The sequence below is a fragment of the Callospermophilus lateralis genome, chromosome 9 (assembly GCF_048772815.1).
Source record: "Callospermophilus lateralis isolate mCalLat2 chromosome 9, mCalLat2.hap1, whole genome shotgun sequence".
In the NCBI taxonomy this organism is placed as follows: domain Eukaryota; kingdom Metazoa; phylum Chordata; class Mammalia; order Rodentia; family Sciuridae; genus Callospermophilus; species Callospermophilus lateralis.
In genome coordinates, this window is record NC_135313.1 from 63,854,240 (window position 1) to 63,872,966 (window position 18,727).

Genomic DNA, 18,727 nt, shown 5'->3' on the forward strand with positions numbered 1-18,727 from the left:
CTGTTTATCTTTGCACTTATATATTTTTGTTCAAAATTACATATGGGATTTGCATCATATTTCTTTTGGATAGCAATACTTTTATAATCTTGCTACTAAAAGGATCATCAGTATCATGCAGGAGATGCTTAGAAATGCAAAACTCAAACCCCATCCTAGACCTCTGGAAGCATAATCTATACTATAATACTAACCCCAGGTGATTTGTGTGCACATTAAATTGTAAGAAGCACATAAATATAACAATGTCTTTCAAACTTGCCTGCACATTGGAATTACCTGGGGAATTAATGATAATAGGCTGATGCCTTGGATCCACTCCCAGAGATTTTGATGCTATTCATATGTGAATGTGGCTTGGTCATCAAAATTTTCTAAAAAATCTCATTTGACTAAATAGTGCAGCAAAGACTGTAAACCGGTAGTCTATAAAAACGTTATGCATTAACTAAAAGAAGAAGGTTTCACTTTAAAGTATTCTAATAATTTAATGGGTGAAATGAATAAGTGGCTTTCTCTACTTCTAAGAAAAAGGTGTATCTTATAAAAATGATTCTTACAGGAAAAAAGACTCAATTATTGCTTTTTATCCATATGTCATAAAGATCAAATACATTTTCCAAAAGACTAGGAAAAATAAATCACAGGTTAGATTGAATTTTATCTGTGCCCTCCCTTATTGTTTCTGCTTCATCTTGGGAATCTCACTGTTATATATTTATCACATTGGCATTGTGTTTATTTCTCTATGTGATTGTTCGTTTCCTTATAGAACTGTTAACTCCATGAAAGAAGGGACCAGGGCACTTCTCTATGTCACAAAACCTGGAACAGTGCCCAACATGAAAAATACTTTAATAGTCTCTGTCCTCTGTCCTCTGTTGCTATGAATACACTTCCAACTCCCAGGGACATAGAACACTATTCTAAATGGATGAAACAAAGCCAAATTGATAGATCAGCACACATAATTCAAAATACCATTGCTAGATCTTGTTTCCATGGTAGTATAGTGCAGAGGTTCAGATGGAGACATTATAGGCATGCTCTGAACCTCTGTGTTCTGCCTTTCCTGTCCTCCTTGATTCTTGGTGTTCTGTGTTTTACCAAGACAGCTGCTGCAATCTAAAGCTTCACATATTCATATCATATTGTTTTAGACAGTTTTTTGCTGTTGGGACTAAAGGATCTGAACAGAACAACTGTAGAGGAGGAAAAGTTTATTTGAGGACTCATAGAGGTCTTCATCCATAGAAGGCCGGCTCCATTCTTTGGAGTTCTAGGTGAGGCTGAACATTATGGAGGACAGTGAACAGCTCCCATCATGGTGATCTGGAAACAGAGACTCCACTTTCCAGGTACAAATACACACACCAAAGCCACATCCTAATTCCCATCTCCTCCAACCATACTCTACCACTTCACTTACCACTCAGTTAACTCCTATCAGGGGATTAAGTCACTGAATGAATTAAGACTCTTACAACTTGATCATTTCTCCTCTGAACCTTCTTGCATTGTCTCACACTTGAGCTTTTGGGGGATACCTTACATCCAAACCATAACGCATATCTAGTCAATGGAGAAGAGAATTCCTTTCTTAAAAGCCACAGTAAACTTTTATTATTTTACTAACTCTGAGTTACATGCTCTTTTCTGAACTAATCTCTATTGCCCAGGGTGTAGAATACATTTATTACAGTAAGCTACTCAGAGCCCTCCCTCCCTTGGAGGTAGAGATAGCATCAGTCCCAACCCAACCACTAATTAGAAAAGGGCAATATCCCAAGTGAAATGTAGATTTCTGTCTCTGAAAGGAAGGGCCATGGCTGTTGAGAAAAGTAACCACAACCACAACCAAAATAACACACAAATAACACACACACACACACACACACACACACGCATGCACGCACGCACGCACGCACACGAACGTGTAGTCCAAACTCAAAGAAGCAGAAATGCTGAAGCAAATATACGAACTCCACTCTCTACTTTTCTTGTTTCTACTGACCAGAAACTTCAAGTCATGAACTTCCATTTCCAATTGTTGACCATCATATTTCTTCTTTCTATAAGTCCTTTAAGCTTTATTTCTCTCAGCAGTCATCCATCTCTGGGACACCATGATAACAGCACTAGAGTAAATACAAGAGGAAAAACAAATGAAAGGGGAGAATTGGTTGATTTTTTACCCTCCACACTTACAATGTAGATGGTGTAAACAGAAACTATTCTGCAGTTTTCAGTTTAGTTTTGTCTTTTTCTCCTAATAAAATTTCAACACTGATTCAGAGCTATATAGAAACCTTTTAAACATCATATGCAAAGGCAAGAGTTCAATGTGGTTTTAAAAAAATGTTAAATTGTAGAAAAGTAGAATGCAAACCCAAACAAACATAGGTTTAAATTCTAGTTCTATCACTTACTAATTAGTGCTTATTATGCATATTATGAAGCCTTTTTAAACCTGACTATCTTTAATGGGAGAATGAACACAAAAAATAATGACTGCTTATGATGTTATCATAACATAAATAAAACAAATAAAATCATTTAGCATCCTATAAACAGTTTATGAATGTTTGTTTTATTTTTCTATAAAATGTCAACTTCAGATCTATAGGTTTTGTTAATCATTTAACATTATTTAGAAGTTTAAATTCCTAATAGATCCTTTTTTTTTTCTAGGTGTTTTACCTGTGATTTAGATAGTTGCCACCAGGTTAAATATACAGATTGTGGTTGCATAAACCAAACAATAAATAATATAAATATGTAAATAAATTAAAAACAATACAAAATAGAGTTGCAATGTAATTCTAATCATGCACTATTCCATATATGTGTGTATATTCCCAAATTAAATGTTTGTTAAACTATTAGTGGAATATTAAAATAAAACATCTTCAATATGTGTTAGAATCCTTGATGCATGTTTATTTCTAGATTCTTAATCATACAAATAATTATTTCATCAAATTTTTAATTCTATTTATTTTTCGTATTATTTGATTTTTATATGGGCACTTAATTCTCACTCAATGTGTGGATATCTCAAAGTGAAGACAGCCACCTAGAACAAGAACTCATTTTTTTGCCTTGAGAAAGACAATCTGACTGATAAAATAAGCTTTGGAATAAGACAGTATTGAGGCTAATCCATGTGACCTTTGATGATATCTGTAAGCATTGCCTTTTTTCATCTCTAAAGGAGAAACAAATCATGTTGCACAGAATGTTGTGAGTTTACAACTAGAGTCCTGGTTACACAGATTCAGCACAACATCTGCCACAGTGAATAAGAACTGAACAGCCTGTAGACCATATGCTAGGTCCTCAAGTCTTAGGTCAGCCTTTTTAGAGGATTGCTTATTAATGTTTTAAAAGAAACACAACATGAGCTACACTTATGCTCCTTTAATGTTTTTTTTTCTTTTATTTATTCTAATTAGTTATACATGACAGTAGAATGCACTTTGTCACATCATACATAAACGGAGTATAACTTCTCATTTTTTATGGTTGTACATAATGTAGAATCACATTGGTCAGGTAGTCATAAATGCACATAGTTTAATAATGTCTGATTCATTCCACTGTCCTTTACTTTTCCATTTAGGTACTTTACCTCTTTCTGGCACTGGTGAGTTCATTTAGTTCATACAAAGACTCAACAAGTGAAGAGAACAATGAAGTAAAAAATATCCAGCTTGCAATGGCAAGGATTAAGAAAGGAGTAAACTATGTGCTTCATAAAATATTATGCAAAAAGCAAAATGTTCCACAGGAAACAACGGACCATGTAAATGATACATATGTTAAAGAAAACATTTCTGACCATACGCTTTCTGAATTCAGCAACACCCAAGTTTTCCTCAAAGATAAGGAAAAAAGCAGTGGCACAGAGAAAAACACAATGACAGACAATGAAAGCCAGTCACTTATCCCCAGCCCCAGTGTCTCAGAAACTGTACCAATTGCTTCGGGAGAATCTGACGTAGAAAATCTGGATAACAAGGAGATTCGGAGCAAGTCAGGCAATGGAGACAGCAGAGACGTAAGATGTTTTATTTTCCTGATTGCTGATTATGTATGGTGGTGTTGATAAGGAAGTCAGTTTATGCTGAAGTTCTGGAGTTAGATTACCCTTTCAACCCTATCTCCCCCACTCCTAGCTCCTGTTGTTATGCTCTTGATCATATTACTTAAATTACTTACACTTCTAAACTTCCATTTCTTCATCTGTAAATGAGAATAAAGTTGTAATTCTTAAGGAAGTACAAGACTTAAGATAGAAGTAAGAAAAATAGTCTAATAGCACAATCAACCATACCTAATATATCATAAGCACTTAGAAAACATTAACATAATTGTGAAATTCTATAAATTAATTAGCAGTGATGAAAAGCATACTAAAAAACTAAGATTGTAAAAATCAATGGGTGTGATTGGAGAAGTCATTCAACTTCCCTGTGCTTTATCATCTTCAAGGTATGAGAATGGACTAGAAGAGAGCAAATATTCTTTCTTACTTGCTCAAATTCTAAGGTTCTACTCATTTTATTTCTGCAACACATAAAATAAGTAAGTAAATTAGACTAAAAGAATAAGAAGAAAAACCAAGAGTTTGAATTATGAATAGGTGGTAGCTTTGTAAACCACTGGCTTCAAAAAAAGAAAGGGGTTACATTTTTTCAAAAGAGCAGGTGTTGTTGGCTTACTGTTTGCTCCCTTACTGGAAGAGTCTTATAATCTCCATTTGCAAGCGGCATCATAACTAGAGTATGATCTAATAGAAAGCAAAACCTACAGGATCACATAATGTACTATGAGCTTTTTGCTTGGACCTATGTGAGGAATCATTTCAGTTGCTCAAAATCCTCAAGAAGTAACAGAGAATGCCTTTTGCAAGGGTCCAACATCTCTACACCATTTTCTCCCCCAGAACTCTCCTGGTTTGACAGATCCTCTTCATAATTACTTCTCAAATTGGTATTTTAGAAAAATTGAATTTCACTTAAAAAGGATCTTTCTAGCACCTATCAAAGACAACTTTGTTTTAGTTAGAGAAACATTTTCTCCCCGTAACCTACTCAATACTCTCAGGTATATTTACATTTAATTAATACCATTAAAAGAAGACAGAAGAAATTTCTGCCAAAAACCCTACTCTAGCATCTCTGAAAACTTTGACTACATTCATCTCTAGATAAATTCATATTGGCAGATTTCTGGAAACTTCTTGCAGCATACTTAGAAAGTCTGGAGTATGAAAATACATAAGAAAGACTTAATGTAAAAATAAATATAAGTGTTCAAATTTCAGAAGTTGTCATGTATGCTACATGATTATTTAGTCCTATTTCTTGATTAACTACTCACAGGAGATGTATTCATTTACTTATATGTTTAGTTATGCATATGATTTCATTAATCAGATTTCAGGTTCTGCATCCAGTAAATATTTAATATGTTGATCTAAGAAAATCAGAGAATAAAACATAAAAACCACATGTGATCTGATAATTCATACAGTACTATTTTTATATTTGTGCTTGAAGTATTTTAATTAAGTTTTAATTAAAATATGTATTTATTGTAAAAATAATATACTTTACATCTGATTTTGTAACTTTTTCTATAACCTAGCAGTATATCATGGTCACTTTTATGCCATTAAATAATCTACTAAAATAAATTATTTGTAATTTTGATCTTAATTGGTTTATTTTTAAAACTTAGAACACAGTGTTTTATGAAAAATTCACTTCAAGCAGTATGTGAACAAGGGTTTTAAAAACTCAAAAATATAATTATAAGGTGTACGACTGTAACAATTGAATGCCAAAATATTATAGTTCTTTACTAATTTCCTACTCTTAGATAAATACATTTATATAGTTTCTTTTCCCATTAGAAATCAATAAAGAAGACATAAAGCAAATTGAGACTTGAAATAACTTTTTAAAACTCAGTTTTGTTGGGTAACATTTCTCTGGATGTTTAATTTTGTTAATTGAGCACCATAATCATTTGCTGACAACTGGCATTGTAAGGATTAAAGCAAAACTTTCTGTTATTCATGCTTATTGAAAACCAAAAGACATGATAAAATATTTATAATATTTATAATTTCCTCTTTTGTTTGAGTTCTATCCAAGTCACACTGGCTTTCTTGGAAATGTTAGAGAATACAATTTATATGCCATTAACTTTAGGATCATAGTGATTTGTTGGATGATATGTTGTATATTTATTCTTAAATAAGGAAAAATTAAAGACTATGTGAAAATAATTTTAATTAAAGATAAAGCATGTTATTTGCATTATTATCATATGTACAAAGCGGTGATCACCTGGGTTTAGCCAGACTTGAACTTTAGTCAAGAGTAGAGAGGGAAATAAGGTTCATCTCTGCAACAAGGCTCTTTCCATAGGACTCGTGCCACTCTCCTATGTCTGTCCTAGGTGCTACTTTTTGTGTCTTTCCCTCATTTCATTTCAACAGTAGCCTCATATCAGACCCAGTCACTGATGAGAAATACAAGACTGTCTGGACTGAATTTTACAATAAAAGCTATATACATGGTTATTTAATCACATAGCATCAAGGAATGATTTACTTTGATGCTACTCATCTACATCAAAGAGCATATAAGCCACCCTTGTTAATAGCCTTAATAAAACTTTGGATCCCAAATCCTTTCATAAATTGGGTGATAGTTTATGCCTTTTTGAACAAAATGTTATTACCTAAATGTTCTATTTAATCTAAAGTTATTTCAGCATACATTATTTGTTTAAAAACATCAACTCACACCAATAAATGCACATTTCAGTATCATAAAATTGGCCTAAAGTCTTTTAAGCCTAAAAATGTTCTTTCTGTACATATTTTTTCTCACTTTTGAAAATGAATGAAATGAACCTTAGTGACAAGGAGCAAATTAAACTCACAACTCTTTTCATGGATCTTTATTTATTTTAGAAAATAAAGCAATCTAGCTCATCTGAATGCAGTACCGTTGATATTGCTATCTCTGAAGAAGAGGAAATGGTATATGAATGTGAGAAGGCAAAGTATCTTAAAAATGGTAAGACAAATGTTTCTTTGGTAATGTTATGGAAATTAGACTAAATGTCCCATAATCTAAATAATATCATTGAATTGGCTTTTAATGTAAAGAGTTTATTAATTTTGCAAAGGGATACAAATATCAACATGCATGAACACTGTCCCAAATCCTGGTAGATACAAAATTTCAAGAAAAAAGTCAACATTGGAGAAAGAGAGATAGAGCCTATTTCCCAGAGAGCCTAATGTAGTGGTTGCAAAGGTTGACTCTGGAATCAGACAAATGTGTAGTATTTACTTATCTTCTCTCTGTTTCCTAATCTTCAAAATGATAAGCCCCCTGGGGTTATTAAAAATATTAAATAAGTGTGTATGTGTGCATGTGTATGTACATATAATCTCAGAAGATAAAGAGAACCTGACCCAAGGAAGAAGTAGCATTCAGTAAAATAACACCATCAGCAGCAGCAGCAGCATTCACTGAATTGTCTTATAGTTAATGTAGAAAAGAACCATGAGTAGTGGTATGGCAGTGAAATATTGTTTATGATGTTGATTTCATTGATCATGCTCTAAATAATATTAGGTAAAACTCATCATGTCCATATTTAATTTTACACTATTAATTGTGTACCTATATATATTAAAATAGAGCATGATTTAGGTCTAAAACAGAAAATCAGCATAGCTAAATGAGCACTGGAAAAATACATGTGTGTATGTGTATTCACTGAAGTGAATATGTGTGTGTGTGTGTGTGTGTGTGTTTGTATAGAAGTGGACATATTTACATGTTGAAGTATTTTTATACCTCATGGATTGGGGTCAATATTTAAAATATTCATGAAAACATCGTATAGCTTTCATAGAAAAACAAATAATGATGATGACATACTTCTATGCTTCATATGAATATTAAGAAGTGTCTACTATATGGTTTCAGTCAGTAATCTGACCCCCAGGTATATAGCACACACCTTTCAATTACTTATAATTCAGATTGGTTTCTTAGCAATATTAATGAATGATTACAGGTTTGAACATTTGACATCACTGAAAAGTCATCAAAATGTAACTGCTAAGTACTCAAATTTCTATCTTCAAAATAATAATATGTTCTCAGCAGCTTAAATTCTAGGATGCTTATCATCTAAGACAAAGGAAGAAACATGTCCTATATTTTTTGACTAGAGATGTATAATTTGACTCTGAGCAAAATTGTAAAATGAAATGTTTTTACTTTAAATTCCACACACATCCATTTCTTCATTTTCTCACCTGTTAATCACTCCCCTTTTAAGCCTCGCATTTTCTTTTTGCAACTCTCTTGACTGGAAGGCAAAGTTCAGTTTCAAACGCATACACACATCCCACAAAGTACTCCATAACCCTTGTTACCTCCTTAAAGAGTCACAATCAAATTTCCCATGCCCATGCCAACCAAGAACTAAAATTGAAACAATACACTTTATTATATCTCTTTAACGTCTTAAAAGAATTTGTGTTTCTAAACAGGAATGTCACATGATATCAAAATGCAATGTTCAGAAGATAATTGTAAGAGCAAGGAATTAGTTCTATTCTCAGGTTGTCCTGCATGCTGAGGGGATGTTCTAGGTCACTCTGCCTTTTTCCAACTCCTTTTTTCTTACTACTAATGAACCAACAAGTTAAGCTTTTCTTTTTCTCCTTAGTGATTATATACACTATAGTAAAGGTAACAATCAAATGTTCACAAATATGAGACCAGCTGTATTAGAGTCTATAAATAAATAATTATGAAGGCATAAAGAAGAAGGTTTGAGATGTTTCTTTCCATGCATTTGCTACATGCTTGTTCTGGATGGTTTCATTCTTGACAGGTTTTGAACAAAGATCTTCACCTGGTCAAATCAGTAGAGTATCCAAGAAAGCAAAAATTTGGCAGAACATAAGGAAAACCTGCTGCAAGATAGTAGAAAACAGTTGGTTTAGGTGTTTCATTGGTCTCGTGACTCTGCTCAGCACAGGTGCCCTGGTAAGTAATCCCACAGTTTGAGTAATGTTTAATGGGGACAAATGTTTCATAATTCTTGCTTTCAGAAAGTCACCTTGCCAGATTTCTTTTCCCAGAATACTTATTACTTAGTATAGCACCAACTTTCACATTCTGTGATTTTAGTTTTAGAAACTCTATGTTACACTTACTTGGAAAGTTCATCAATGTATCATTTAATATGAATATTAAATTTAAGTGTAAAGATTTAATCAATAATGTCATTTCAAAATATATGAGTTACAGCAGGAAAAGTAAATAAAAAATACCTGATTCTCCTGATTTTAATAAAGTTTTAATTAATAATTTAGGTACTCAAAACTGTTATATTGTCGTGGTACTATGGTTCCTATTCCACAATAGAAAGGAAGTATTACATGATTTTTAAGGGCCTTTGAACTGTGAATGTATTTACCCTTTGACCCAAAGATCGTAATTCTGGAATATTATCCTACAAATATCTGAACATGTACTAATTGGATAAAAGAGGTTATTCACAGAAAGATTTTTTTAATAATAGTAAAGTTTGGGTGGGGAGAAAGTCTATAATAGGTGAGCATTTCTAGTATGTTACAATGACCTCATGGATTACTGTGCAATTATTTTTAAAAAATGATGCCAAATGCATACTAATACTGCAATACTCCTTGATATGGTAAAGCAAAATAAGAAAGGTCTAGTATAATATGTAGTCATGCTGCATTTTATGTAGGAAAAGAAGACTAGAATGTGTAGTGAATTTGGTTGCATTTGGTTAAAATAGGTCAAATCTGAATATACAAGAAATAGTTAATTGTGTGATACAGGGCAAAGACACATGGTTGGGAACCAGACTTTGCAACTAATGTCTTTTCAAAGTAAGCTTTATATTGATGCTTAGCACACATTCTGAAGACTGTACATCATGTCTTGGGTGTCCAGCATCAATGATCTACATAGAGTGAATGCACCTGTGTAATTGTCACTTGGATTGATAAACAGAACATCACCGAAACTCTAGAACTGTACTCTCACCCCTTGCAGTTACTTCCCCTCTCCAATTATAGTCAAATTTTGTGGATGTCAAATGCCATAGATTACTTTTATCCATGTTTTTACTTTATAATAATAGGTGCAAAAAGTTCTGTGCTTGTTTATTTCTTCCTCTTTGCATCTTGGAGCATCCCACTTTCTTGTGATCATTGGAGTCAATTATTCCTTTAGTCTGGTAACTTCTTTCTTTTCATCTTACTACAAAATATACCATATGACATCTTAGTTCGAGTTTTAGTGAAGACAGACTATCATCTAATGCCCTATTCTAGGATCAAAAACCTCTGATTCCACTTTTGCCAGTGTTAAGGTAAGGGAAGAACAAATACCCCAAGCTGACTTGCTAGATGCTCTTCCCTACATATTTTTCCATCACAGATTTTTTCAAGCATCATGGTATCTTTACATAGCTCAAGGGGAACAGTTACTTAGAATGTAACAAAACAATTTTAGAATACCTTCTTCCACTAGGCCCTTCTGAAAAGTAACAGTTTTCATGTGAACTTTTGATTTCAAACCTGAAAAGACCCACTGGTATTGTCAGTCTTTCTTAGTTTTAGAAGATGCATGTCTCTCCAAAAGATCTATAGAATTTACTATTTCTTGTTCCTAAGATGAGATTTATAGGATGTCATCATATAATGATGAATATGATGTTAATTACTGTCACTGGAGAGTGACTGCATAAACAACATATTTGCCCTTTTATCTAGCTTTATATTGTATCCTCTCTGATCAAGCTTGTAGTAGACTAAAGAATGGTTTCTAAATATGCTCATGTCATAATCCTCAGACCTTGTGAATATTAATATATGGCAAAAGGGTCTTCTCAGATATAATTAATTTAGAATCTTGGACTGGGGATATCACCCTGGATTATCCATATGGACCTGATGTAATCACAGAGGTCCTTACAAAAAAGATGCAAGAGGAGTCAGAGTCAGAAGAAAAGATGATATGAGGATGAAAGTGCCTACCCTGGCGTCAGATGCTCTGAAGAGGAAGGAAGACAATGCAAGTCAGGTAATGTAGGCAGTCCTCAGAAGCTGAAAAAGAATGGAGATAGATTATCTCTTCAGAGCCTCATAAAAAAATCAGCCCTAGGGCTGAGGGTGTAGCTCGGTGGTAGAGCAACTTGCCTAGTAACCATGAGACATGGGTTTGATCCACAGCACCAATAAATAAACAAATAAATAAATGTATTGTTTCCATCTGCAACTAAAAATATACATAAAAAAAGGAAAGAATCCTCCCTAACACTTTGATTTTAGCCCAATGACACAGATCTCACTTCAGTCATTGTAATAACATAGATTTATATTGTACCCTCATTTTGTGCTACTCTTGTACAGCATTGTAATGTAATACCCAGCTCCTCAGGATCGCAGGCAGACTCTCTCACTTCCTTTCAGCATATATTACTGCATTCTACCTATGAACCAAGTCCTCTAGAATACAATCCCTGACCTTCCTTAGCAATATTAGTAGTGCTTCTCTAGCTACTTTATGAAGAGATTTGACTCTTTTTATTCTGCTGGTGGCCTGAACGGAAAGAGAAGGTAGATCTTTTTTTTTTTTTTTTTTAAAGTGGTTTTTGAAGGCATTTCTGTCATTAAGGTTTCTTCATGCTCCTCAAACAATATTAGATTCAGTTTGATTTTACAGGGAAGCTCTGCAGATAGAAGGTACAATAGTACTCCACCTTCATTGAAAAGATTGCTGACTTTAGCATCTCTGTGTCAATCAGCCATTGTCTGAGGTGTATCCTGTTTGGAGTGGAAATCTGCTCCTGGGTGAGAAATCTGCCTCCTTCTTGTATGGTAGATGCAATTCTCCAGAGGGTTTCAGTTGTGTGTTATCAAGCAATACTCAAAGTCACTATGGAATTAGTAGATTTTCCCAATAAAGGGGCCCTTGGTGAGCAACACCAGAATCAAGACAGTATGTACTTTTGAAGAATATGTTATGTGATGTGATGTATTGGATACAATTATGTCATTTGTAATTTCTATTGACTCTCCATCTGCTGTATTCTTACTAATGTAGTTAATACTTTGTTTCTGTTGTACTTTTAACTATAAAAAGAATGTAATTTTTTCCCACTATGACTCATCTTTTTCTAGATCTTTTGGTTTCAATTTTAAATATATTTTCTTAACCTTTATTTTGTGCACACAAATTTATTCTTATGAGACCGATCCCTTGATCATTATGAAGTGCCCTTCTTCTTTAGTTATGCATTTTATTGTATTTGAGATAGAATTTCATTCCTTTACATGTGAAAGAGTTTGTTGAAATTAGGCAAATCCTTAATTTTTTTACCCACAGGCTTTTGAAGATATATATATAGATCAACGAAAGACTATTAAAATCTTACTGGAGTATGCTGACATGATCTTCACTTACATCTTTATTCTTGAAATGCTTCTAAAGTGGATGGCATATGGTTTCAAAGCCTATTTTTCCAATGGATGGTACAAGCTGGACTTCATGGTTGTCATCGTATGTATTTTATAAAAAAATATTTAAAGGCTATTTGATTTACTCCTATTTTTACTCTTTCATATCTCATTCTTTTGCTTCATGATAGCTCCTGTTTCCCTTCTCTGTACATTTTTAGTGGTTCATGTGTCATCTTTATTTATCTGCAGTGTTTAACATCTATCCTCATCTTGTCATTCTAAAATTTTAAAAGTTCAGGACTAGGCTCCTGGATTATTGTAATACCTATGAATCCACTGCTAACAGAATAGGTTTGTTGCACAATATCTTGAAAATATCAGCTTCCGAAGGTCTTTAAATTCTTATGACTTGACTTTTAAATAAATAAATAATATCCACAATTGAGTAAGTATTATAGCAAGCAACCAGAATTTCTCATTAGGACCACTGCAATAAATTCGAAACTTGTGTTTAATGAACAAATGACTCCACATTCTAAAGCTAATAGAGAGAGATCTCCTCAATAGGGAACTCCTCAACCTACAATTAATGGCTTGCAATAACTGACCTCTGCATTTTAAATTAATTTTTACAAATTTATCTTCTACTCCAGTCAAACTGCACTTTACCAAAATCACCTTCCCACTTTCTAGTCATTGTTCTTACATGTCCACACCACTCTTTGCTTATATAAATGACTCCCATGCTTCAAAGCCTAATTCAAGATCATCCTCCCTTTAGTATAAAGAAAAAAATGTTCATCTATGTTGACTTGAAAATTTAGAAAACATGAAGACATAATAAACTGTAATCATAGCTCTGTCACCTTGCTCAATTTTGATTAATATTTCTCAAACATTAATCATTTTTATCTACACATATTTACTTTTAAAATCACTTAGTACTTAGTTATACTTTTTGTAATTTGTACTTTTGACTTAATAATATTCATATATTTCTTGAGGCCTGGTTTCTGAAATATTATTGGGTATATTTTATTGATCATAATTACACATGGGTGAATATATGAATATATTCCAAATCTTGTTTTAATGCATATATCATATACAAATACTGTGTTGCAAATAATTATAAAATTGATTCTTTAATTTTAATTTTAAAATATCATTATAAATATAATTCTTCATCACAAGAATGTAAGTACATATGCATAGTAATGTTGTTATACTCTTTATTACAGAAAAAATTGTTTTATATTTTAAGTGATTTTTAACAATTATAACATTTTGAAACATCTGATTATAAACATCTGATTATTATAACATTTTGAAATATCTGAAAATATTTCAAAGTTTTATTGACAGCTTTGACTATTATTTTATAATAAATATGAAGTTTATTTTATATGTTATTTCAATTAAGACAGTCATATTAACTCTTTTTAAAAAATATTACAGGTGTTTTGTCTTAGCTTATTAGGCAAAACTCGGGAAGATTTAAAACCACTTACTTCCATTAAGTTCCTTCGGGCACTCAGAGTTCTATCTCAATTTGAAAGAATGAAGGTAAATATAAAGTTTCTAGACTGATATATGGGTTTTTATTTGAGATTACTAAATTTCTGTGAATAAACAAGATTTGTTGTCTTTTCATCAATTTCAATATAACAAAAACCTTATAGCCTACAGCATGAAAATAGAGGGGAATGTATATATTGGTTATGTTTATTGAGATTTTAGGTCCTTATTGCTCATAATATATGAAAACTAATAAAGCTGAGCGAAAAGACCATAATAATCGACAGGGAAAATATTGTTTCACAAACAATACCTTTCTAACTCAAATAAATACATGTTAGTGAAGTTGTCTCAATTTTTAAATATGTAACTGTCAGAAAATGGAACTTTGATAGCTAAATTTTTAATTGTGAAAATATTGTACACACAAAGTTGTTATTTACTAAATGAGAGGAAACTTTGATTTCTAAAATAAATTAAATTTTTTAAAATCAGACATCACAAATTATTAATTTTTACTTGTCATTCCCTCCTACTACCATGTTAAAGACTTTTCTAACCCATATGGAGAGAACAACTAGATTCATTTATATAAAATGTCCAGGGTTTCATCTTTTGCACTGTAATAGAAATCCCATATGATTCAAACTAAAAGAAACAATGGAGTCTATGGTCACCATGAACAGTAATCATATATATGCAGATAAACAGTGGTCAATTGTGTGCAGAAATGAAAGGAAAAGTCCAATTGTACCTTTTATTACATATTTACATATATGTGCATTTCACATTTTTATTTATGTAGATTACTTAACATTAGTCTCAGTACTTAATTAAAAATACCCAATATTACATCTTCAATTCTATGATATGACTGAATAAAAACCTATTTATGTTTAAGCTGCATTAACTTTGTAATTTATATACTTTGATTAAGAAACCTTAACACTTAAAATCTTTCTGCTTGATCAAAAGCATTTTTACATCAAAATTGAAGTGAGAATTCAACTAGAAATATATGTAATTTAAAATATATGTTTAAAAATATCAGAAAATTTAATACCAACACCTTTATATAGAATATACATAAATACACATATACAAATCACAAGCACATTTATTATACATCTGTGTATATTTTTTCGTGGTTCTGGGGATTGAATTCAGAGCCTATCACATGCAATGAAGTGCCCTACCACTAAGTTACACCCACAGTCCACATTAATTATATTGGGAATATTTTATTACATATATATCCGATATATATACCCAATCATATATATACCCAATATATATACCCAATATACCCAACATATATATATATACCAAATATACCCAATATATATTATATATATAATATATATATTGGCATATATATGCCAATATGATATTATTTTTATTTTTATAATTCATGTGAATCTTTGGTTGACTCATTATAACAAGACTTAGGTTTGATCTATGTATTTCTCAAATGTATTTTATTTATTGGAGTTGGGGAAGAAACAGTTTATGTAGCAAATACAGAAAAATTCTAAATATTATATACCTAAAACACAAAAATCTAAAATAGTAATTGTAGTTGATAACTATAAAATAGATTTTATTAACCACATCATGGAACTTTGCAATATGGTGATATTTACCTCTGATTCTAAACCAAATTGTGAAAAATTAGCTGAATTATGTAATATTAATAATTACATATGTAATTAGAATTTTAAAATTTTACATTTTTGATCTAAAGTTCACATGTTCATTTTTTTTATATGCTAGGTGGTTGTGAGAGGTTTGATAAAAACAATTTTACCCACTCTGAACGTGTTTCTGGTCTGCCTTATGATCTGGCTGATATTTAGTATCATGGGGGTACACTTATTTTCTGGCACATTCTATGAATGCATTGACCCAATAAGTGAGGAAAGGTTTCCTGTATCTGAAGTCAAGAATCGGAGTCAGTGTGAAAACCTTGTGTTGAATGAATCCATGCCATGGGAGAATGCAAAACTGAATTTTGATAATGTTGGAAATGGTTTCCTCTCTTTGCTTCAAGTAGTAAGTACCCTTTTGAACTTTCTTTCTTTTTTTAATCAATAATATGTTCATCCACGTTGTAAGTTGAATGTCAAGGACAAGATATGAATTATTAATACATTTGCTTATAAGATATCTTATCAATTGCTATAAGGCAGAAGTTTTATGAGACACACTATAATTTGGAGTGACAGAGGTGACAATTTCCTGCCCTATTGGGAGGAAGAAGTGAAGAGAACAGAAATAGCAGATATTGGCCAAACCTGCTTCCACCATCACTGACCATGTGGTCACATGACCACATTCCTTGGTCCTACTTCAGTTGCCGTTAGTAATTTTCTATTTGTTGCTTTCAGAAATGGCTACTGAGGAAACCCAGTATCTAGCAGACATGAAATGGCAGACATTCCTTTCTTATTTATCTCACAGAAAATCACATCTCTAACAGCTATCAGTAATTCTGGCATTAATGCACTTCTTTACCATCCATTTCTCTATTTTTATTTTTTAATATAAACTATTTTAAAATATTTTATTATTAATTATAAATAGACTGAGTAAAATAACTGACAGATAAAATATTAATTAAAAAGCTAAATACCTCAGTTATCCAATATGTTGAAGTATGGCAAGTTTTAGTATCAAATGTTTTAAAGTGTTAATAGCAAATTGAGTTGTACTTTTTATTTGCCATGAAATATATTTCTAAGAACTAAATATGTATTATTTTATATAGGCAACATTTAATGGATGGATCACTATTATGAATTCAGCAATTGATTCTGTTGGTGTAAGTACCGTATAATCTTAAAGGCATTATTAAGATTCAAGCAAAGTCAAAATTTTTGTGACTCAAGCACAAGAGATAGGTGATAATTTATAGAAATTTAATATTTTAGGTTGGGTATTTCATGGGCAATTAAATCCTTCCAGAAATATATGTAATGATTGAGTCCCAACAGGCCCATTTGAGGGATTACCATATTTTGTAACAATAATTAAATAAATAAATAAACTTTAGAGTTTAAATAAGCAAAGCAATAGCGTTCTTTTTACCAGAGAGTAAAAAGAAAACATTACCTTGAATAACATTGTTAGACTTTCTTATCCTAAATTGTTTTATGAATCTTAGGTTTACATAAATTATCACCAATATTTTACTAATTCTTAAAAATTCAATTTTAGGTTAATATGCAGCCTGATTTTGAGTACAACCTCTACATGTATTATTACTTTATCAGCTTCATTATCCTTGGATTATTTCTTCCTCTGAGTATGCTGATCAGTGTTATTATTACTAATTTCAACAAGCATAAAATAAAGATAAGTATAATAGTCCTTTTTTGTTCATCAATGACTGAAAAAAAAACACGTTTATAAAAATGCTGATTCACATAGCTCAATGTCATTTTTAAATTTTTAAAAATTTTTAGTTGTAGATGGACACAATATCTTTATTTATTTTCTTTATTTTTATGTGGTTCTGAGGATTGAACCCAGTGCCTTCCACATGCTAGGAAAGTACTCTGCCACGGAGCTATAACCCCAGTGCTCGATGTCATTTTTATTTGGTACAAATGCAATAAAATAATGACTGATGCTCTTGCACATTGTTGCACATTGCTGTAATGTTCTTCCTTATATTGCTTTCAGTATTTAATATATACGCAGCCAGATGAAAAGTTAAAAATTAGGGCAGGGGCTATACAGTGGTAGATAGCTTGCCTAGCATGTGTGAAACACTGGGTTTGAACCTCAGAATCACATAAAAATAAACAAATAAAGCCATTCTGTCCAACTACAACTACAAAAAAAAATTTAAGTTAAAAATTGCCTGTATTTCTATATGTATATTTTATAAATAATGATGTGCTGGAAAATGGATATTAATATTGTGTATCTGCTCAAATATATGAAGTATACACCAATATACTCAATGCCTCCTAAGAAGGAGTACTCAAACCCAGGAATAGAGAATTCAGAGACAGAATTGAACAACCACTTGTGTGCACAAAGACTCCCTTCAGGGCTGCCACAAAAGTAAAGACCTCAAAAGACTGTGAGTCCATATAGATGCCCTACTAGGGGCCCTACTGTCAAAAAGCCTTTCAAAAACATCAAAAGAAAAAAATGGTTTAATTTGGAATTTCATCTTCAGCTGTGTCATCAAACTAAATCACGTGCAAAATCTGGTATGACATTTTGAGTCTCTGCTAATCAGATGGTAATAGAGAGCTCAGCGATCAAACACAGTTCTGATTGGGTGCTTAAGCTTCCTGACCACTTCCAGCTGTGGGTAACTTCCCATGCTTTGCTTCTGTACTACCTGTTGTTGACTCCTGTCAGTGTTAAGTGACCAGGTTCTATTTTAGGGCATTAACAATTCCTAATTCCTATATTATCATAAAATTATATGCACTAGAAACACAAAAACAATTCAGCTGTAGGCGGTGCTATGAAGTCAGCACAAGGTACTTTTGGAATAACAATAAAAATATTTTCTGATAGTATCTATAAAGCAAAGCAGCATAGAATATATGAAAATATATATTTGACCAATTCTCTTTATCCCTGCATATTAAAGGGCACAATAAGCTTTACTTTTATCTGCTGAGTTCAGCCATCCTTAGT

The 18,727-nt window shown here is 32.1% G+C and overlaps 1 protein-coding gene across 1 annotated transcript in view; it reads left to right on the forward strand.

The window, feature by feature from the left end:
* The window catches only part of Scn7a (sodium voltage-gated channel alpha subunit 7), an 83,194-nt gene that overhangs the window by 57,620 nt on the left and 6,847 nt on the right, over nt 1-18,727 (forward strand). Inside the window, exons 15-22 of the mRNA XM_076865422.2 lie at nt 3,623-4,060; nt 6,992-7,097; nt 8,941-9,095; nt 12,474-12,647; nt 14,006-14,113; nt 15,839-16,117; nt 16,833-16,886; nt 17,282-17,419. Of these exons, the coding sequence (XP_076721537.2) occupies nt 3,623-4,060; nt 6,992-7,097; nt 8,941-9,095; nt 12,474-12,647; nt 14,006-14,113; nt 15,839-16,117; nt 16,833-16,886; nt 17,282-17,419 (1,452 nt within the window). The remainder of the gene's footprint in view (nt 1-3,622; nt 4,061-6,991; nt 7,098-8,940; nt 9,096-12,473; nt 12,648-14,005; nt 14,114-15,838; nt 16,118-16,832; nt 16,887-17,281; nt 17,420-18,727) is intronic.